General features: G+C 38.5%; 1 protein-coding gene across 1 annotated transcript in view; it reads right to left on the bottom strand.

Moving 5' to 3' along the window:
• Positions 1-3,074: 3,074 nt before the first annotated feature.
• The window catches only part of LOC131026974 (nifU-like protein 2, chloroplastic), a 78,104-nt gene continuing 58,214 nt past the window's right edge, over positions 3,075-22,964 (bottom strand). Inside the window, exon 4 of the mRNA XM_057956972.2 lies at positions 3,075-3,445. Within this exon, the coding sequence (XP_057812955.1) occupies positions 3,257-3,445 (189 nt within the window). The 3' untranslated portion in view covers positions 3,075-3,256. The remainder of the gene's footprint in view (positions 3,446-22,964) is intronic.

The raw sequence follows: 22,964 nt of genomic DNA, 5'->3' as shown, positions 1-22,964 counted from the left end.
ATGTGTCATCCTATAGGAATCTACCTCTGGTTATGTATTTCCTTCCCTTTCTCTTAGTTAATTCATCAAAACTCAAAAATCCAAAAAATGGCTAAGCATGGCATTTGCTTTTGCTCTACACCTTGTAAAAGAGCTAAATGGGTATTTGTGTTTCAAGTTTGACAAAATTTGGAGTTGTTTTGAGCAATTTATGGTTGGAGCTTTCGTTGGTTCTAGAAACCATTGGAACCTTCGACCTGGAACCTGGTTCCTAATATGTGCTTGATCACCAATTTTGAGATGGTGAAATTTGGAATAGAGTATTGTGATGGGGCTTCCTATGGCTCTTGGAACCATGGGAACCCCAATCGGATCCCATCTTCCTTTTTTATCGTCGATGTGAATTTCTCATAAAATCATCCAAGTGTTTTTAGTGTCGGGTTTCTTTCCATCTTCCTAAATTCTTCTTTGGCATGTGTCAAGGCGCATGACCCATGCCTAATGTTCAACGTGGTTTTGGCTATTAGCGCATCGATGATAAATGTGTTCTTTCAAGCTCGATATTTGTTGATATGAGGCAAGCCCAAAGGTTGAAGCACAGTAGGTAAGCTCTTGGGGAGACTTCATAGTCTCTTTTGTTCCTCTACCTCCTAGGCATGCGAGTGAAGGTGAACCTTAGGGTCAATGCCCGACAACCTAATGGTGAAGTGCTTTGGCAAAATTTCAATTGTCTTTACCTATTTTCTTGACCTATTTTGGCACACGGTTATGAGTTTGATTGATGGCCTGACCTCTGACAACTCCTTTTGTTGAGGGTCCAATGATTTTAATGCCAATTTCCAGTTCTTGCCAATTTTTGCTTTTTGGTTTTTTTGAGGTATATTGGCAATCAAATGATGTTTTTAACCACGAACCCATTGTGCCTACTCACATGAATGGTGCCTATCCCCCCAACTACTAAAATATATGTTGGATGGCCTAATTTGATTGTTGTTGGATTCCCTTTGATCTGGGGTGTCCTTTTGGATGTGTTTTCTACCTTAGTTGTGGATCTAGGTAGTACTATATTGTTGTCATTTAAGTTTTTGTGCCAAAGGGCTACCCCTACCCCGTTCTATTAATTCATTTTCAGATGAATAGGTGGGGATGATTGATCCATGAGGTTTGAATCCTCATTAGGGGAAACTCCGCTGCACCATATTTGAGTGCGGGGCAGCAACACATCACCAGCAGCACCTTCCTTGGCAAGCATGCCTTATGTTGTGAAAAATCATTTTGAGGAGGTTGTTCTTTTGGTGGTTGTTGGAAGCTATGCAAGTGGAGAGTTTCCTTTAGGGTTTCAACTTACACTTTATCTAGTTGCAAGATGACTATGGATTCCTAAATCATGTAAAGTAATAAGATGGATGCATAGGCATTGTGCAAAGAATGTCTACATCATTGTTTGTATTTCTCTAGGAAGTCTTTGATGGTTGTAAAGGTTCTCTCTTCCCACATTCGCTGGTATGATTGTAACAAAATTGGTGAACGTAACAATGTTCCAAATATTGCCATCTTCGTAATGGCCTTTTGCATGTTTCAAATGGATGTATGCAGTTTAATGTGAATTACTAATTATGCTCTCTATTTAATGCTCGTGCTTTGATGGCATGTATTCCTGGATCATTTCTTTTACGCTTCCTCCATGGTTTTCTTTCTTGCTATCTGTGACTACAGTCCAATGAGGCACAGATCTCTTTGCCCACTTGGCAAATCTCAAATCTTTTAAAATCAAAAACACAAATCAGTAGTTTAGGAGTAGTTTTGTGTGTTAATAAACTTGTATCACAACCAGGGATTTATCTTTAGAGAACAATTAACGAATCTATTTCGCGTTGGTTATGTATGCACAATCATATCAGCTGTATAGGGTTCATGACTACTAGTGCTTCTTAGTCCAATGACAGTCTTTGGGATTAAAACATCAAGTTGAATTTGGTTGTAATTGTTTATTATTTGTATATTTTATGTGAGTTTAATACCTATTAAGGTATACCCCTAGTAATACCCTCACAAATCTAGGTTGAGCTCGAACATAGGAGATCTAACCCACTCTAATAGAGTAGGCCATCAACACTCCGCAGTCTATTTAACGAGTTAATTTCACTTGCATGACAACAACACTGACTTTGTCAGTGAGACTTGGTTCTAGAAAGTGGAGCAACGTTTACGAGTACCAACAGAACCCATATTGGGATGATGGTGGACAACTCTTACATCTAGTTGCAAGCTAGTGACCAGCTTTGTCCAGAAACAACAAAACTTTTCGAATGGATTGAACTCTTTTGAGTTTCAAGCTTTAGAAAAGAATACTGTAATACAATAGCCATCATGAGGATATCTACAAATTCAATGGGTTTTCTGTTATTTTGTACCATATTCAGAGAGTTTTGGTTCCAAGAAAAGCACCCATATATCTGCATGAGGCTTTTTCCTTCCTAATACCTGTTGTCTATTTCCTCTATGGTGAAAGAGATTTTGGTAGGAATTCCATTTGAGATAACAGCTATTATCCTTTTTAGTGGGAAAAATTGGCCTGGTGACTACAGTTTGTGCATCATACTAAAGAAATTGCTATAGCTTTTTTTGCACGATCATACTTGCATCATTTGAAACTATTTGCTGAAATCTGTGTTCATTGAGGAGACCATGATGTCCATAGAGCAGGTGAGGATGTGGACTGATCGGCATAGTTTGGTTTCTGTTCAATATCTGTCCGACTTGGGGTTGGAAGATTGGCTGGTTTAGGAGCAGATGCAGGTGAAAATGTGGGCTGACCATCAGAGTTTGGTTTCTGTTCAAGCTCTTCCTGACTTGGGTTGGAAGATTGGCCAGTTTAGGGGCAGATGGGCATGGGAGAGGTAGGTGGGAGGTCAGTCCCTCTGCTGGATATCTTTGACATGATACTTTAGTTTTACCCTTAAATACAAGGCAGTTAGATGCTCGAAACTTATCTCGCAATATTGATTCAAAACAATTACAAGGACCAGCTCAAGCAAATGCAAAACCACTTGGAAAAAAATCACCACAATCAGCTTGGATGAATACACAGAAGCTTTCTATACGTCATCAAGCAAAACCTTATTTAAGAAAAACACCTCTCCAATGAACTGCTGCTGACAACAACATATGCACTCTACTTGTAATTTATATCCGCAGTGCAATGGAAGTCAATGAAAATTTGTTAATATATGTTTACAACGTTTATAAATACAATTTAGTAGCTCTTGTCTCCAGTTTACAGCAATTGGACTGCTGCAATTGCAGGGATCTTTTCACGCAACTTTTGGGTGATTGCAACACGCACAGTCATAACTCCAGCTGCTGGGCCACCAATTCTGACCTTCACTATTGGTTCATCAATCTTTACCAATTCCAGCTCCCCACCTCCAGTACCAACAAGATATGGCCTTATTTCTTCAAGCACCTGCAATCAGGAATTCAGTTAGCCAATAAAGATGGAAAGGGAAAATTCTCTATGAGCTGTTTTTTCCATATTTGATTTGACATTAACCTAAACCAGAAGCTCAGCTTTGATAATATCATGGATTGTGGAAATCTGATATCATTAATTGAGATTAACCTAGCAAGACATAGGTCATGTTGGTAATGTCACGGGTGTGTAGTGGCAACTCAGAAACACACTAACTTACAAATTCTTAATAGATTTGGCATAGCCAGATAAATCTGCATTTAGCAACACCGAAATGACCATAAATATATGGGAATGAAACACAATTCCAGAAATATAGAAAGTTAAGGTTGGATTGCTGCTATTGTAAGACCTGCATGAACACTATTCATGCTGATTATGATTCAACGACAAAAGAATCTACAGTAGCATCGACTGAAATGAATTCCCCTCATTAAATGCAGTATACCCAAACAGTTTTGTGATTCGTAAAAAACTTGTACAACCCTGTAATACAAAAAGAATTCATGTTTGTACTGATATAGCGAATGAGTGTATAAATGGACTTAAGAAAAGCAAGGTACCAAAATTGAGGGGAAGAAAATAATTAGGAGTCTGAAAGAACAAGAGAAGGAAAATAAACCCGAAGAAACAATGAAGAGAAAAATACAGATTCGTTTCACTAAGATAACTGAGGCTTCACAATTGCTTTCATAAGTTGGGCAAGGCTATGTGAATAAAAGCTAATATAGAAGAACACAAATATACACAAATATTGACAAAGATAACTGAATAGAATGTAGAAAAGTAGAGATGTACACAAAGAAAATGTACTTGCTGGAAATAGATTTGCACAGTACAATGTTAGTCAATTGTGAATGTTTACCAATATATTGAATGAATGCCCAATTACAAGAATGATGAGATCGAAACTATAATGGTTCCCCACGTCCAGTTATATGATTAATGTTCATTGATCTTTGTTATCAATAAAAGGAAAAAGATTAATCATACAGCCTGTTCCATACCCTTGTTCTAGTCAATTGGAGTCTTGATGGGCCATGTCTAACCATTTTAAAATCTTGTCTCAGTTAGAACTGTCAAATATTAATATGCCTAGAATATATATGACTGACCTTGATGAGCTCAAATGAGCATAAAACCCATTAATAGTTGTTTATGGATTAAGGCTATGTGATCTTCATTTTACTACGCTTAAGTGGGATAATCTGTTTGTCTATATCTTAAGGGATATGCTTCGTATTGATGAATTATGTTGATGTTTATATTTTGGTTATATCAACTGCATGAGTGTGCAGATCACAGTGGATTTGAAGACACCAAGCAAAGTAGAAGGGGGTAGTTGGGTTCATAAGAAGGGGGTAATAGAGTCAAACCAGCAGTGGGGACAGAGGGTAATAATCAGTATAAGGTGTGAACGTTGTTGATAAACCAAGTTGCTAATCTTGAGATTTTGATGTCTTTAAAATCTATATTTTGATCCTAAAACATTTAATGGGAAAAAGAAAACAGCAAAAAAATGATATAGTAAGTGAAGATGAAGGAAAGCACAGAATGCAAAAAGGGGTTCCTATTTGGTAAGACCAATATGCATCCCAATAAATGGAACCAGAACATGAACTGCAAGATATATTATGGTAGTTTTTTAATTTGTCCCTTTCAAGACAGCACAGAATAGAACAGTATGTAAGGATATCCCTCTCTTCAAGTTAGAAGGGGCAGCTCCCATATAACAAAATCTAAACCCTAGGATTCCAAACAATTGCTGGTTTTCAATATTCAATACAAACAAACACCTGTCTTTTGTTATTGGCTGTGGGCACAAGTCTAAACAGCACTTCCATGCAATATATTATATGAGAGATTTTTATAGTTTTTTGTTTTGAAAGCTAACACTTACAACAGCTAATAAATGCTTACATTTTCTAGCTTAATCAGAAGACTATAAAGAGTAAGAACGTGAATTTAAATTAGATTAAACACAAGCAAAAGATACAAAGAGTTAAATATTGGAGATCCACATACAAAACTATAAATACTCAAATCAACAAAGATTGCAACATGAAGCCTGCAATAATCATTACACTATATTCAACTCACAAAAGCACACAAATCAATTTGAATAACAATTTCAGCAGCAAGTAGGTATAAAATAACTATTCCCCCCATCTCAGTCATAAAAAACTTTTTTATGAGTGTTTACAATGCTTTTTGTGTTATAAATAAATAAACGACATACTAAACTTCCTACAATAAAAATAGTTGGCTTGCAATCAAAGCAAGCTCAAAATACAAAATTGTTCTGAAATACATCATTTAAAACATGAACTCTTGAAATGGGCCTTGACTAAATATATAACGTATTAAGATAAGACTTCTAGAAGGTCATCTAAGAATAGCTATCCTCCAATCGTAGCTACAACTAAAAACAGGCAGTCTAATGCATGAATGGCTTCTGTCAGTGACTCTAAGGCAGCTTCCTCATTTTGACCATGATAGATTCTTAGAAGAAACTTGAAACCCTAAAACCTCAAAATCCATCCTCATCATAGCTGACAAAAACTTGATTACCATTCCTTAGGTGCCACCGTCAGGGAATGTGTCATGCCCCCACCATAAGGAAGATATCGATGCCCCAGAAAATCATCTTAACTCTAGGACTTCATGATTATCTGTACTAAGAACGAGCGATCAGACTGCAAGGATGGCAATGAGCAGAAGTAATCACATGGAGGACAGCGGTTAATAGAAAATTTAGAAACAACAATATATTAGACAGTGATTAATACTACAGTAGCGATAATTGGTTTTATCATATAGCAGCAATTGGAGGATCATCAAGAGATGCAATTAGGAGGATAATCTATGGCAGCGATTGGTTATGTGGAAGCATCATTGAAAGTTCGGATGTGAAGAGGCATGACAATTCCTGAAAGAGCAGCAACTTTCAAAGGGTTGTCCCTCTTCATGAAGACATTAAGATATAAAATGGGGAAGACCATGATGGGGACAAGGCATCAAGGAAAGCAATTGAATTAGTATCGGTACTCATAAAGAGGAGCAATTCATAATATATCAGTGATCAGGCCATAAATCAGGTCAGAGATTACTATTTATTGCAGGCAGTATCATCTTGTTCCTTTGTGTTGTGACGTATTCACACATCGCCCCATTGCAAATGGGGACCCCTGCTTTTTGCTTTCTAGGGTTTGTTTTCTGGGTCTTTTAGGGTTTAGTCTATTAGCTTTTGCATGGTGAGTGCTGTCAGGAGGATCACTGGATAGCAGGTTCTGCTTGAGCTAGGGTGAGTCAGTTGATGCTCCAAGTTAAGGGTGTTTTTCAAAGTCTTCCTTAGGCTTGGTTTTGCTGGTGGTGTCCCGTTTGAGTTCGAGGAAGTCAGTGAGTGGTAGAGCAAATTTGGCTAAGGAATGGAAGGAATAAATCAAAGATATAGCCTAGGACAAAGTCAAGCCAGTTTGAAGGTGAATTGAGCTTAGAAAGGTGAATTTCGCTCCTGACCCTTCCAAAGGGTCCAGAGCGAAATTCATGTAAAACCCTATTTTCCACAAAAACTGGAGCTATATGTCAACCTAAAGGAGAAATTTGCATGATCATGAGGAAAGGAGGCCTAATGAAGTTTGTCCAAGGTGTGAGGAGGAGAAAATATGTGAGAAATTGGCTCAAAAGGTGAATTTCACTCCTGACCCTTCCAAAGGGTCCAGAGCGAAATCTCCCTATCTTGCCTTCCTTGGCCCTGAAAACCCAGTTGGACCTTGCCTAGACCAAGTTGGGTGATGGAATATCTTGATAGTGAAAGAAGGAAGTTGATTTGATCAAGTTTGATGGAGAATGGAGTGAACCAAGGTGGGATTTTGGCCAAGATTGTGATTTTCGCTCCTGACCCTTCCAAAGGGTACAGAGCGAAAACCCTTATACACCTCAATTTATCACTTGTCAAGACCAATTTCATAGTTCCTTAGGCATGTTTGGGGGTGTCTTGACATGTTCTAACCTTAGGAGGTGAGTAAAGGTGGATGAGGTCAAGATTTTAGCCAAGAATGTGAATTTCGCTCCTGACCCTTCCAAAGGGTCCAAAGCAAAATTCTTGAAAGCTCTCATTTTTACTTGGCTAAAGGCAGGATCTTGATGGGGATGCGTGAAGAATGATCTTTGTTTGCCTCTCAAAGAAAATTGGAGTTCAAAAGGTCAAGAACCAAGCTCAAATCTTGATTTTCGCTCCTGACCCTTCCAAAGGGTCCAGAGCGAAAATCTTTGTAGCCCACATTTCCTTCCCAATTTTGGCTAAGTGTTGGTTTCTAAGGCATGTTTGAGGATGAATTGATATGTTTTTGCCTGGAGATGGAGTTGATTGATTTTGAAGAATAAGGTTTTGGCCTAAAAGAGAATTTCGCTCCTGACCCTTCCAAAGGGTCCAAAGCGAAATTCATCATTAACCTTATTTGTTGCCTTGAATGGACTAGAAACCTTGTTCCTAATGTGGAAAATGATCTAATTTTGCCTTATGAGGTGGTTTGAAGTTTGAAAAGTGAGCAATCTAGTCTGGAATGAGATTTTCACTCCTGACCCTTCCAAAGGGTCCAGAGCGAAAATCTTCTTGAAGCTCATTTCCTCCTAAGTTTGACTAAATTTTGATTTGCAGGGTATCTTGGAAGGAAGGTTGGACATTCTTGTTGCCTTTGAAATGTTTGAAAGCATTGAAAATGAAGGATTTTGGACCAAAAAGGAAATTTCGCTCCTGACCCTTCCAAAGGGTCCAGAGCGAAATTCCTAAAAACTCTTATTTTTGCATTGAAGAAGGTCAAGTTCTTGGTCTTTTATGAATTGAGTGGAAGGGAGATAGCTTGTCTTTGCCTCTTGAAGATGATTTGAATTGAAAAGATGAAGAATCTAGCCCAAGTCAATATTTTTGCTCCTGACCTTCCAAAGGGTCCAGAGCGAAAATCTCTCTAAAAGGCATTTCTTTCCTTGTTTGGCCAAATCTTGATGACCAAGGCATGTTGAAGGAAAGAATTGAAATGTTGGAATCCTTGGGGATGCTTGGAAGTTATGAAAATGAAGGATTTTAGCCAAGAAAGGAAATTTCGCTCCTAACCCTTCCAAAGGGTCCAGAGCGAAATTCCTTATAAGCCTACTTTTTGACCTTTCTTGGACATGAAACCTTGTTCCTAGGGCAATGAAAGATGAAATTCTACCTTGCAAAGATGTTTCAAGTTGAAAAAATGATGATTTTTGGTCAAGAATGAGAATTTCGCTCCTAACCCTTCCAAAGGGTCCAGAGCAAATTTTCTCAAAACCTCTCTTTGCTATCAATTTTTGCTAGATCAAGTGTGGGATAAGGTAAATTCAAGGAGAAGTTGCCCCTGAGAGTGACTTTAAGTTGCTAGAAACCATGAAAGATGAAGGAATTGAGCCTAAAAGTGATTTTCACTCCTGACCCTTCCAAAGAATCCAGAGCGAAAATCCTAAAAACCATCTTTTCTTCCAAAATTTGAGGAAAGTTAAACTTGGACAAGGGTGAGAGAAGTCATTTGGATTGCCTTAGAATGGATTTTGGTCGCCAAGAATGCAAATTTTGAAGCCAAATGAGAATTTCGCTCCTGACCCTTCCAAAGGGTCCAGAGCGAAATTCTTAAGATCATCCCTTTTTCCTTTCAAATCAAGTCAAGATTTTGATTTTATGACCTAGAGAGGAGTGAGCCAAGGTGTTCTAAAGTCTTGGAGGTAATTTGAAGTTGAAAGGATGGAGAAATAGCCCTAAAACAAGATTTTCGCTCCTGACCCTTCCAAAGGGTCCAGAGCGAAAATCCCAAAATCTACCTATTCCTTTCAAATTTTTGCTAAGCTATGCCTAGACCAAGGTAAAAGATGCCCTTGTGATTGCCCTTGAGTTGATGATTGTCTCCAGAAATGATGATTTTAGGTCAGAGGAGGAAAATCGCTCCTGACCCTTCCAAAGGGTCCAGGGCGAAAATCCTTCAATCACCTATTTTGCCTTGCAAAATCAAGTTAAACTTACTTAGGTTGGATGAAAGAAGAGAAGTGTTTCCTTGCCTTGTGAAGCGATTTGAAGTTGAAATGATGGAGAAGTGAGCTACAAACAAAAAATTCGCTCCTGACCCTTCCAAAGGGTCCAGAGCGAAATTCCCAGTATCACCTAAATTGCTCACAATGACGATCAAGAAATGGATTCCCAGGCCTTGGTGGAGAAAAGACTAGTGTATGCTTGCCTTGGAAGGTATTTTGGAATAGAGACATGATGGAATTTGTCCAAAAGTGCAAAATTCGCTCCTGACCCTTCCAGAGGGTCCAGGGCGAAATTCTTATAGGGCCTGTCCCTGGAAAGACTCTTGAACAAACTTAATTTTGATGTCTTCTTGTTGATGATTTAAGGTATAAAATGCTATGTTGAAATGAATTTATTATGTGTCCTTAATCATCTTTTTGTTTGTCTTGCAGTTAAAAGGGGACCAGGGCAAGACAAGGACGACCTTCTCCAGTCCGGCATAAACAAGGACGACCTTCTCCAGCCCAGCATCAACAAGGACGGCCTTCTCCGGTCCAGCATCATCAGGGACGACCTCTTCCAGTCCAGCATTTGAAGGAAAGGTACACCATCCATCCTACACATCAAAGACAAAGGAGGTTAAAGCAAGGGTTCATTGAAGAAGCAAACAGTTCCAGAAGAGTTAATTAAAGTTAGCTTCTCAGCATCATCAAATTGAACATCAACCAAGTTGCAAGTGTCAAACAAGGTGGCGTCTCAGTCATCACTCCTCCAGTCAGGTTGGTCCACCTCAGCGTGTCCAGATTCAATGTACCTGACTCATCAAAGATGGCACAAACTTCGATGTACCTACCCCGGTTATCCATTGGTCGAATATTCCAGAGAAGACATGTGTCTAAATAATGCAATTATTTCATTGGCCAGAATTAAGTTGTTGTAACAAACCCTGATTAGGGTTTTCATTGTAAAATCTCGGCCATTGATCTCAAATTGATCTGAGCCATTGAATTGTATTGAGGGCGCTATATAAGCCCTGGCTCCTCATTTGTAAAGGCTAATAGTTAATCAGTAGTTAGAAGGTGAATAGTTAGAAATAGTGAATAGTCAATTAATAGTATAGCAATTAAAGTAGAATAGAAAGAGAAGGCAAAGATTGTTGCCAAGATGTTGTTGTAAAAGACTTGTAAAACTTCATTGAAGAAATGGTGAAATTTATGGGTCGATTCAACAATTTGCATGGTCTCTATACTTCTTAGATTTGATTTCATGTTATTAGATGAGTGGAAGAAATGTGTTTGATTGATGGTGAAATTTGTATATCCATACTACTAGCAGTTTGTTGATTGCAAACTTGCCTTGTGTAGTCAATTGGAATCATTCAGCTTAAGCTTAACTTCAATTGTCGCTTCTTCATTGACATGCATCAGCCTGATGGTGTCTATGCCTGTAGTGATGATTTGAACATCATAAAGCTTTCCTCTGAAGATCGCACTAACCTTGTGGAGATGGTCCTGGGATGTCAAAACAAGACTTAGTTAGAATTTCATCAAAGGTCATTCATTGTTCCTACATTCTTAGTGTCAGAATTAGATCCTTCCCTCCCCCTCATCCTTTTTTCCCTTTTTTCAAAAAGTCTAGGCTAGTGAAATCCTGTGATTCCAGCAAATCAGACGTTTAGGTCGTCAAGTGTAAGTCCCCTTGTGATTCCAGCAAAACCACATCATACCACAGAGAGCTTATCCACACGTAGAGATCCTACATAACAAAACCTTGGAGTTACTCTGACTGATCCTTCAGCGAGATCTTCAACAGTCGGGAACTTTGTTCAAGAGAGGATAAGATACTTCGGTATTTTATTCTGTGTTCGCATGTGCATAAAAAACACATCAACACTTTGTCGTATGCATGAGAATATGTTTGATATGCATGATTAATATATGCAATGTGGACATTATCTTATACATCTATACTCTTTTATCATCCCTTACCAGATATTAATAAATTTGTTATGCTTCTTAGTCTATCCCCATAAGCAATCATACGGGAATGGAAGGAAATGTGTTAGGGAGAGATGGTAGATATAGGTTCCCCTGAATTAAGTAGTCCACCCCAAGGGATAAAATCATCACAGGATGTTCTTACTGCTTGTGAGCCAAGGGCCAAGTTGTCTTGGTCAGGCGCTGCGTGCTCTTGGGCTTAATTGGGCTGAACAGTCTTCCTCTATAACCCGAGTTCTCTCGAAATAAGTAGTCCACCCCAACGGATAGAATCATTATGAGATGTTCCTGCCGCTAGTGGACCAAGGGGCGAGTTGCCTTGGTCAGGCGTTGTGCCCTCTTGGGCTTAATTGGGCTGAATAGTAACTAGGCACCCTTTTGGATTTCCTCTCTAAACCCTAAATATGATTAATTATGGGAATGGAACCATGGATGATTTATCTAAATAGAATAAGATAATTATTGTTATGTAAGTGCTCATAATTGTTGATTAGGATCTTATGAATTATATTTCAAATATTATCTAACATGGTTGCACAATCTAAAGCAAGGTTTATGTTGATAACTATATAACATTCCTTATTTCAATTAAATTTGTGATTCTAGGGCAAAATCTAGGGTCCTCCCAAAAGGGGACATTATAGAATGTCAACCTAATTCAAACTTTAACCACCTAAGACACACTTTCAACTTGACGTTTCAAAGCTAGAATATGGCCACCTTTGCACAATCTTCTTTGACAAGAATCAGAATCATCAATCTCGAAGCACCCTAGATGAAGAGTGAAGGAAATGATAAAAATCTCAATATCTTACCAAAATGCTATATGTTGCTTTGGCAATGAGTGAAACTTGTACCTACAACAAAAGTTCCTTAACAACTCTTTTGAGACAAATACTAAAAGTCCACAAGAATCTATTGTCAAGGGTTATTGTTTGGACATTAGCTGAGTGGTAGAAAATTTGATAGATACCTATTGTCAAGGGTGTACTTGGAGGTATCTAGCTTTGATATTGCTATCAGGGTTCAATTATGTAGTTTTTGAGTCAAACTCATTGACCCATGTTTCATGAGTAGTGGTTCACAAGAACACATCTCTCATGAGAATGAATGATCCACTTAGCACTCATTGCATCTAGGTGATGTTCACAGGGGTGAAGCATTGGGCCTTCTCAGGAGGTCATCCATCCCAGTACTACTCCAACTCAAGCACGCTTAACCACAAAGTTCCCTCCAAGGTTAAACCCACTTAACTTGCAACCCCATTTGCAAAACCTTCAGCAAGTGTTGTGCCTTATGAACCATTCATTGTAGAGCCCAATGCTTCACCCCTGTGAGCATCACCTAGATGCAATGAGTGCTAAGTGGACCATTCATTCTCATGAGAGATGAGTTCTTGTGAACCACTACTCACGAAACATGGGTCAATGAGTTTGACTCAAAAACTACACAGTTGAACCTTGATAGCAATATCATAGTTTCACTTGTTGTGGATAATACCTCCTACTTATCAATTGAAGAGCTAAAGGGGCTCTACAATGAATGGTTCATAAGGCACAACACTTGCTGAAGGTTTTGCGAATGGGGTTGCAAGCTAAGTGGGTTTAACCTTGGAGGGAACTCTATTGTTAAGCGCGCTTGAGTTGGAGTAGTACTGGGATGGGTGACCTCCCGAGAAGGCCCAATGCTTCACCCCTGTGAGGATCACCTAGATGCAATGAGTGCTAAGTGGACCATTCATTCTCATGAGAGATGGGTTCTTGTGAACCACTACTCATGAAACATGGGTCAATGAGTTTGACTCAAAAACTACACAGTTGAACCCTGATAGCAATATCATAGTTTGACTTGCTGTGGAAAAAACCTCCTACTTATCGATATCTAGCTTTTTCACTACGCCTAGACTTCATTTTGTTGGGCTAGTGCAAGCCAAAGAATAGGCAAAGAACTTCCATGGGATCAAATTTCCCAATCTTGCCACTTCATGTTCTAGCTCTACACACATAGATTTGGCTAGAAGTACACGGTAGTTGTGGAGGATTTAGCAGGTTGGAGTGTAGACCCTTTTAGAGATGTAGGTGGGTGTGATACATATTGTTTATTTTGTTGTCCTAGGTGTAGCTTATCATGATTTTTTGGCGTTGAGTTGGTGTTTTAATTTTGGTAGTTTTTACAATCATGTAATTTTTTTTATATTAGTCACTTTTCTTTGTGGATGGGAAGGCCTATAGATCCCCCACCATTTAATTTAAAAAAAACACTTTGAAGACCTTATTAATATCCTTTATGATACCAATCAAACAATGAGCAATACCTCGAAATCCTTTTTTAAGACCATGTTGTTAATCCCTTATTACCCATTTGTCTAATTGGTGTTTGAAACTTCTTCTAGACCTTGCTAGGCACATGTTCCAACATCCTTGGCCATTTTCCATGTTTTTATATAATTTTTTTGGTCAAAACGTTTGTTGGCACATGCCCAAAGGATTTCTAAACACTTTTTGATTTTTTGAAATTTTGGACATCTATAGATGCACCCTAAGGCTTCTTGGCTTTTTTTAATGTTTCAAACCTTGCTAGATGTGTGTGCTCACATCCTTGGCCCTTTTTCATGTTTTTATAATTCCTTTTTGTCAAAATGTTTATTAACATGTGTCCAAGGGTGTTGAGACACCAGCTAGGACTCAAACCTAGGACCTTCCATATGTTGTCGGAGTGCTCTACCACTGAGCTATTGGCCCCTCTTGGACCAGTCCATCGTCAGTCCGGGTGTGGCTTTTTTCCAACACCAACACCCCCCCTTAAGCCACACCTCTCGTGTGCTTGGGGCTCCTAGCCTGGACCTGGCTCTAATACAATGTTAAATTTAGGATCAGAATGATAACAGTAAGAAGAAAATAACAAGTAAAACACACATAACACAACAGTACCCTAGGAAAACCTCCCTCTTGGAGATGAAAAACCTAGCAATAAATCTCAAATAATATTAATTAAACTCAGCAGCAGATTTACAATCTTGCTTCACACATGAAGCATACTTCAAATTAGGGCACACATTAAGCAGACTTATCTGAGATATACTCTGTTATAAATACTTCAATGTTCTGAATGCTTGACCTGGATATGACTTGCTGTCCCTAAGAATGAATACACAAGCCCTAGTTGAAAGTCCGCTACCTCTAGACAAGGTTCGCCACCCTTGAATGATAGTTCACCTGACTTAGCTGGAGGTAAAGATGAATTCACTGCCCAAGATTGTAGTTCACTGACCTTATCCTTGAGTTTGCTGTCTTAAGGGAACACTTAGACAAATTCGCTGCTGTATCAGATTCGCAGAGGTGAATGATGATTATGATTGCTGATTGTAACTTGTATATATATGTAATTACACTACTCAGATTGCACTAGGTCGGCCTTGTGCAATTTGTATTTACAATAACAATTTTGGCACCCAAAATAGGACATGCCCAATATGAATTATAAATTTTAAATTATATGTTTTGGGGCCAGACCAATATATGATATACAAGTTACATGGTTTAGGTCTTGCCCAATACTTATAGCAAGTTACAATTACAAGTTATATCTTGCCGCCCACTTAGGGCTAGACCCAAACAGAATTTACATATAAAATTATGCCATCATTATGGCTAAGGCCGACATGCCACTTAGCCATCATATGTACTAGGTTGGCCCTAGAAGGATCCGACCTAGCTACACATCAACACTCCCTCTTAGCTAGGGAGGATTCCTTCTCAATAACTGAGTCACATAGTGACAACCATCATGGCTACTCCCATGAAAATGAAAATGAACACAACCACCATGGCTACTCCCAAAGGGTGGGTCCATCATGGCTACACCCATGGATGGAAAACAAATGAACACAAGTGCCCATCATGCAATCGTGATGTCGTCATCTAAACATGACGTCCACCATAGCTACTCCCAGAGGGTGAATAAGTACAAGTGCTAAATCATGACATCCACCATACCTACTCACAAAGGGTGGTTCCACCATGCCTACTCGCAGAGGGTGGAAGAGAGTTTTCACCTCAAACTTCTCCCAGAGAAGAGTGCATTACCACCATGTCTACTCACAGAGGGCCGAACAAGGGCTTTCACCTCAAACTTCTCTCGCATAGAAGAATGCATTAACAAGGGATTGCACCTCAAACTTCTCCCTCACAGAGAAGAACTCATTAACAAGGGATTGCACCTCGAACTACTTCTCCTCACAGAGAAGAACTCATTAGCAAGGGATTGCACCTCGAATTTCTCCCTCACAGAGAAGAACTCATTAACAAGGGATTGCACCTCAAACTTCTCCCTCACAGAGAAGAACTCATAAACAAGGGCTTTCACCTCAATTTTCTCCATCACAGTGAAAAATGCATTAACCAAATCTTCATGATGACGTGGCTCCCTCTGAAGTTGAAAATGTCAGGCTCCCTTTGAAGCTGAAAAATGTCAGGCTCCCTCTAAAGCTGAAAAATGACATTTCCTCCTTTTAGAATAAGAACCCTTTTGAGCTGACATTTGACCTTGGCTCCTCTAGAGGTGTCCCTATGTCAACTTCTGCAGAAGAAGCTAGAGTAGACTTAGATTTGCACTCTCGAGCAATGTGGCCATACTTGGCACACCTAAAACATTGAATGTGAGATAAGTCCTTTTTCGGAACAGGATCTGGACCTCTGTCTCTATCTCTCTTTCTTCTTTTGCCTCTTTCCATAGAAGTGTGTGTAGCAAGGACTTGATTTTCCACATCATAATGATTATGCTCAATTCCTCTTGATATCAACCTTGACTCTTCTTGAATACAATCAGCACAAAGGCGATCAAATTTGGGAAATTTGGATCTCCCACTTATGCCTTGGATAAATGGCTCCCAAGAGTGAGGAAGGCCATTCAACGCTAGCATGACGAGATCCTTGTCCACAACTTCATCTCCAATGGCGCTAAGCTGATCTCTCAATTCTGCAATCTTCATGAAGAAGGATATGACTGATTCTCCCTTTGCCATCTTGACATGGTGAAGTTGCTCTTTCAATACAAGTGCTCTACTTATGTTGTTGATTTCATACAAGCCTTCCAATGTCTTGAACATATCTTTGGCTGAAGACATCTTGGAGATGATAGGAACAAGATGATCCTTCACGGAGTCAATCAAGATCTTCTTGGCTTTGACTGCATTCCTCTTGAATTGGAGTTTCTCTTCTTGATTTTCAGGCTCAGGCTGATCTTTTCCTTCTACAAACTGAAGTAGATCATTCTCTTCAAGTGCAATAAGGACTCTAACCTTCCACGAGGTGAAGTTCAAAGCTTCGTCAAGTCTATCTTCGACCTTTAAACAGGTCACCATCTTCAATGCTGGAAATGGCGTGAAGAATGTGAAGTAGGAGCGTTGCTATCACAAAGTCTGAGCACAATTGAATCAACCTTAGCTCTGATACCATGTTGAGACATGGACCAGCTAGGACTCGAACCTAGGACCTTCCATACGCTGCTGGAGTGCTCTACCACTGAGCTACTAGCCCCTCTTGGACCAGTCCATCGTCGGTCCGGGTGTGGCTTATTTCCAACACCAACAAAGGGCTTTCTAGACACTTTGATTTTTCAAATTTCAAAAAACTATTATAGCACATGCCCTGGGGCTTTTTGGCCTATTTTTATGCATTGAACTTTTAGAGCATCCTTCAAATGAGTGGATACACAAGGAGGAAGTGGACTTTTTTTTGGTGTTTGCCAAACTTTTGGCCTAGTTTGCCTTATGGCATGCGACTAGATTCAAATTAGACGCTTTTCCATTACCATTTTTTGGTTCGTAGGTTTTATGGAGCATGTTTCAGATCAAGATGTCCTATTTTTTTCGCTTACCGAACTTTTTCCCTAATGACATAATGATGCACACTTTGGGATTTTTATCAACTTTTTTGGATTTTGCATTTTTTTTTATCATTTAGGGTTATGACACGTTCTCAATAATGAATTGTCCCTTTTGTGTTTCAAAATTTTTTTAGCCTTGCCTCATTTTGGCATGCACTCAAATATCAAGCATCTTTTTTCTTCTCTTTGCTGAAAATTCCTCAAACCCTAGCCGTTTTAACAACTATGCAAGTCAAGTTTTTGCAACCCTAGGTCATGAGGAGAATGAAACACAAACATTTGTGATGAATATTAGACAATAAACCCTAAGCATTGGCAAACCATTGTTTATTGATGTTTGGATGATAACAGATTTGCTGAAATCTGTCAAAAACCCTAGGCAGCCAATCAAAAAAAATCTATTGTAGAAACTCTTTATGACAGGAAACTCGTCAAAGCTACTGATACAAAGTTAGTAGATGTTTTGGTGGTGGTACAACCTTGAAAACCTGCCCTTTGCAATCCACTGAAAAATCCTCAAACCATTGCTCTTATGCAAATATGTAATGGAAGTATGTTAGAAATCAACTAACCTTTGTAATAAAAGCATGACGTGGTAGTTGTTGCGTGGAAATTTTCACTGTTCCATGGGAACCTCTCCCTCCAAAATCTCAACATGTTTGGGACAAAGACGTCCCTAAGACATGGGGATGGGGACAAGACCTCTCCTATTGCTCCATGCATCCTCATCCCTCACCCACATCCCCCTGCCACCATCAACTGTAAGGGGAACACCCCCAAGACATCCCTACAAAATAGGGGCATCTCAGAATGTTCCCCCTATAGGGAACAGTGAGGGGACTCCCTGTTGTCCCCAAGAAAGCTAGAGGATGCTTGTGCATCCCTCGACTGTCCTAGGGACAATAGGAGTTCCGTATCCCAAAAAAAGATATTCTTATCTGCTGTTGATATGACAGCTATGACTGAATTTTAACTGTTATAACTTATAAGTTGCCAAATATAACTGCCTGCTGCAAGAACTCTGCTGGAAGGATGAAGTCATTTCTCTACTAAGAATGATTTTGCTGCTGATTGCCAATGAGGATACAACCGCTAAGTTGAAATGAAGTGCTGGTCTGTTAATGAAGTCTGATGCTGCTAATATAAGAACTTTTCTATTTTTTGTAAAGGCATGATTCCTTCAAATAGGTGCACCCCTATTAGAATTCCCTTTTTGCAAGCCTTGACTGGCATGCCTATATGCATATACAGCATCCTGCTCATTCTACCAGGCATGCCCCTATGCATGAATTTATGTATTTTTGGCAAAGTTTTTTCCTACACCTATAGGAACACTCCTCAAGATGAATGTGCAGCCTTTGGTTATTCAAAAATTGCCTTGTCCTTTGTACAAAATGTACTGATGAATACAGGATGTATCATTCAACTTGGAACTCATATATCCACTCTTGGGCATGCACCTGTGAGAAGGAATTTCAAACACTTATGATAAAACTTGCAAATCCCATTTATAAGAAGTGCCTATATATAGAATTTCAGACCTTTGACCTTTGATTTTGTGTTTTAACTTATAGACACACTCTAGGACATGCATTCATGAGTTAAGATATTCAAAGTTTTCCTTAACACTCCAATTGTGTACTATTTACATAGCTCTGATCATTAAACCCAGTATTTACACTTATAGGTGTACACTTATACATAGAATTGTATGTCTCACTTTCAAACTCTGTGTTTTACACTCATAGGCATGCACCTAGGTACTTTCATGCAAACCTTTACAAAATCAAATCGTCTCATTATTGGTGCACCCCTATCAAGCATAGTTGCAGATTTTGTTTCCATGTATACAGGTGCATGCCAATGACTTATGAAACATGTTTTTCTTTGATAAATAATGACATGCTTCTATACATTGTTTAAAAATCCTTTGCCTTTGAAATCTGCTTGTACCTTACATTGGTGTGTGCCCTTAAATGAGGAATGAAATTTTCACTTCATAGTCTAATTTTATCATCTGTTGGTGTGACCTAAGGCATGCTTTTACAGATTTTGAAATTGAAATCATCATCTTCTACTTTATATTGATACACCCTAATATACAAACCTGTCTTTTCAAACCTTCCACCTTCTTTCTCCCCTAGAGAGCTGTCTGCTTTTGAACCACAATTCTTATGTCTTGACAAATCCCAGCATACCTCTTCATTGTTTAAATTTTAAACCCATTTTTGCCAGGACTTTATATTTGAAAATTCTGTTCATTGCTACTGCAATAAGGACAAAAACGATATAGACAAGACAAATGGAACAAAATCTGAAATACATATGCTAACTGACAAATGAAAAACTTTTAGTCGGGTGACACTATAAATTTGTTGTTTCAATACAACATATTTTCTTGAATGCAACTTCATTGCATGTATTGTTTACAATTTTATAAATGGAATGGCCAGATTTTGCATGGTTAGGTTTGCCTTTCTATAGATAGCTCTAAAGCATTTGTTGTTAAGTAGATTTTGCATGAGCAAATCTTACATGGTATCAAAGCAAGTTTGCACTTAAATTAGTTTCTTTCATTTTGTATGATTTTTTCTAGCGTTTATGTAGACATATTAATTCTGCCACTTTCTATCATTATCTTTGTACATTAATTTATCCGAGCTAATTTGCTCTAACATCACCATGTCAGTTAACTAATTTTACACATTAATTAATTTATCACATTCACATTCCCTTCATAATTAATTAATTCATTAATTGTCAAAAATTGGTTAATTAATTCGTAATTAAATCTGTGTACACATAATTAATTAAATAAGTTGATTAATTATCCTCAGTATTCCATAATTAACTCATTGTCAGAAATAATTTCTTTCCCCTCATCAAATTGTGCATGATTGTCAATTCATTTATTCATGATTGCACATTCCTAAATCAAATAAAGCAAAAGTTAATCGAAGCATTTTAGAATGAAATCAGATCAATTTTAAATCAGAAAGGAAAAGTGAAAGCAAACTCAAGTTTCTCAATTGAGTTAATCTCAACCATTCTTTCTTTCATCCCAAAATCTATATATTAAATGTTCTTCATTCAACATCATCATTGTATAATCTTATCTCATCACTTAAATCAATTCAAATAATCAATCACTCACAAATATATGCTACAATATCTTGCACAATCGTTTGAGCATCCACAATTCATTTATCATCTAAGCAAATCTTCTTGAACAAAAGAAGAATCAAGCTCAATCTAAGATTTGCATGTATTTTATAACAGGAATTCAGTGTTCTTTCAATTTCATTTCTTGTTCTAAAATTCCTGCTTACAGTTTGTTAGTGATTTTTTGCAAGACTTTTTTCAGGGTTAATGTTAGAGTTCACCATTATGCAGTATTCCACGGCCGTTGGGGACGGGGAGACGGGGGGACGAGGGAACGGGCTTCAAGGACGGGGGGACAAAGGGAAAAAGTTTTGGGGACGGGTTTCAGGGACGGGGGGACTTGGGCCTGGGAGGGGGAAATGCGTTTCCATTGAACACTGCCATTATGTCCAAAGGCTCTAAATATGTTTTTTTTGTATTTTATTCCATCCAAATTGAACACTCAAAGGCCAAGTTGATGAGAGTTTTAAGTTGGATCTTGTATGTGATATTTTTTCAAACAGCTTCATTTCAAAGCATGTTGAACAAATTTGAGCTCACCATTGTGACCAAAGTGGCCAAAACCCTAAGATAACCAATTGAATTGTCTGAATCAAACATCTGTCCCAAAATTCCTATTTTTCTCCAAGCAAGCCATATGGCATGCAATTCAAGGCTAAGAGTAGAGAAACAAATAGAAATAAAATATTCTGTGTTGTGCTTGCAGTGCACACATAGGAAAAGCATTGAGCATTGTGTTGAGCACAATGCTTGCACTACCTAGAGCCAAGCACCCTTTTTGACAACTCCACCTTGTACTACCAACTCATCAAACCCTTTTCCTTGTCCCAATCAACAAACTCTCAGCACACCACCATCAAACACATCAGTTGCTCGCTGACATCATTAGACAACTCACTGTTAATGTTATATAGCTTCAGTCGGATTCCTTCAGGCCGACATAAATGTCTAAGTGGCCTATCAGCCTTAGACATTTATATACACCGATTTAAATAATATATTTCTTGCCGACTTTCATATTTTATATTGGCAATTTAATGAAGCGGTTTGTTAATAAAACATAACTAATTATATAACACGCCACCCTTGGAGAAAGTCACATCGAGTGGAGTAGAGCCGACTTTTGATAAGAAGAAATGTTGCTTGGAAATGACGTGTTGCTTGAAGACACCCACGTATGGGTACATATAGATCGGTTCTCCCTCTCTCCAAAGGCATTGAATTGAATATACACCTTCAGCACTTTGATAACCATCTACAGCAGATCGAATACCATTCATAGCAGTTCGTATACCTACAGCAGTTGGCATCATACATTCAGCAGTTCGTGAATCATCTTAGAAGGATAGACACACATAGCAGATTGCATTTCATTTAATGAGAATTGCATCTTTCATCTAGCTTCAAGGGGTGAAGCGGATTTTGTAAAAGACATCTTGACATCTTGTCTAATATAATAAAAGACATTTGTTGCTGGGTTTTTCACCTTCAAGTTGGAAGGTTTCCCAAGGTACATGTTGTGCATTATAGATTGAATTATCTTCTATCTAATCTGATCATTAAATTTAACATGGTATCAAAGCCACGGTGAAGTAGATCGTGATCAGATTTTTCTATAAGTAGTGATTTATTCTTATTCTAAGGAGTAGTTTCTTGTAAGCGAAAATGGTGAATGGACTTAATAGTCGAGGATAGGCTTGAAGGCGCATCAAACTTCACTTCGTGGGTTTAGAGTGCTTATTGCACTTGAAGAAAATGATCTTCTTCAATTTGTGGAGGAAAAAGACTTATTTGAGCTAGAAGATCAAGAGGAGAAACTTCAATTCAAGAAGAATGCCATAAAAGCGAAAAATATATTGATTGCCTCCATGAGGGATCACTTAGTGCCTCTCATTTCCAAGATGACAACTACATGTTCAAGACCTTGGAAGGCCTATATGAGATTAACAATACAAGTAGGGTTCTTGCATTGAGGCAACAACTTCATCAAGTCAAGATGGTGAAAGGAGAATCAGTCATGTCATTCTTCATGAAGATCTCAGAACTGAGGGATCAACTAAGCACTATTGGAGACCTAGTGGTAGACAAAGATCTTGTCATGTTGGCATTGAATGGCCTTCCTCATTCTTGGGAGCCATTTATTCAAAGTATAAGGATCCAAATTACCTAAGTTTGATCGTCTTCGTGCGGATTGCATCCAAGAAGAATCTAGATTGGCTGCAAGGGGAATTGTCAAAGGTTCTCAAAATGAAGACACTCATGTTCTTGCCACTCAATCTACCAAGAAAGGAAGAAATTGGAAGAAAGGCAACTTCAAGAAGAAGAGAGATCAAAGATTAGATTTTGCACCTGATTCAAAGAAGAAGAAGAAAGATCTCTCTCACATTAGATGTGACAAGTTTGGTCACTATGCAAGGGATTGCTTGACAAGGCCTATGCAACA

The sequence above is a fragment of the Cryptomeria japonica genome, chromosome 2 (genome assembly GCF_030272615.1).
Source record: "Cryptomeria japonica chromosome 2, Sugi_1.0, whole genome shotgun sequence".
Taxonomy (NCBI): Eukaryota; Viridiplantae; Streptophyta; class Pinopsida; order Cupressales; family Cupressaceae; genus Cryptomeria; species Cryptomeria japonica.
Note: the sequence above shows the minus strand (reverse complement) of the source record. Positions and strands in the feature narration are given on the sequence as shown.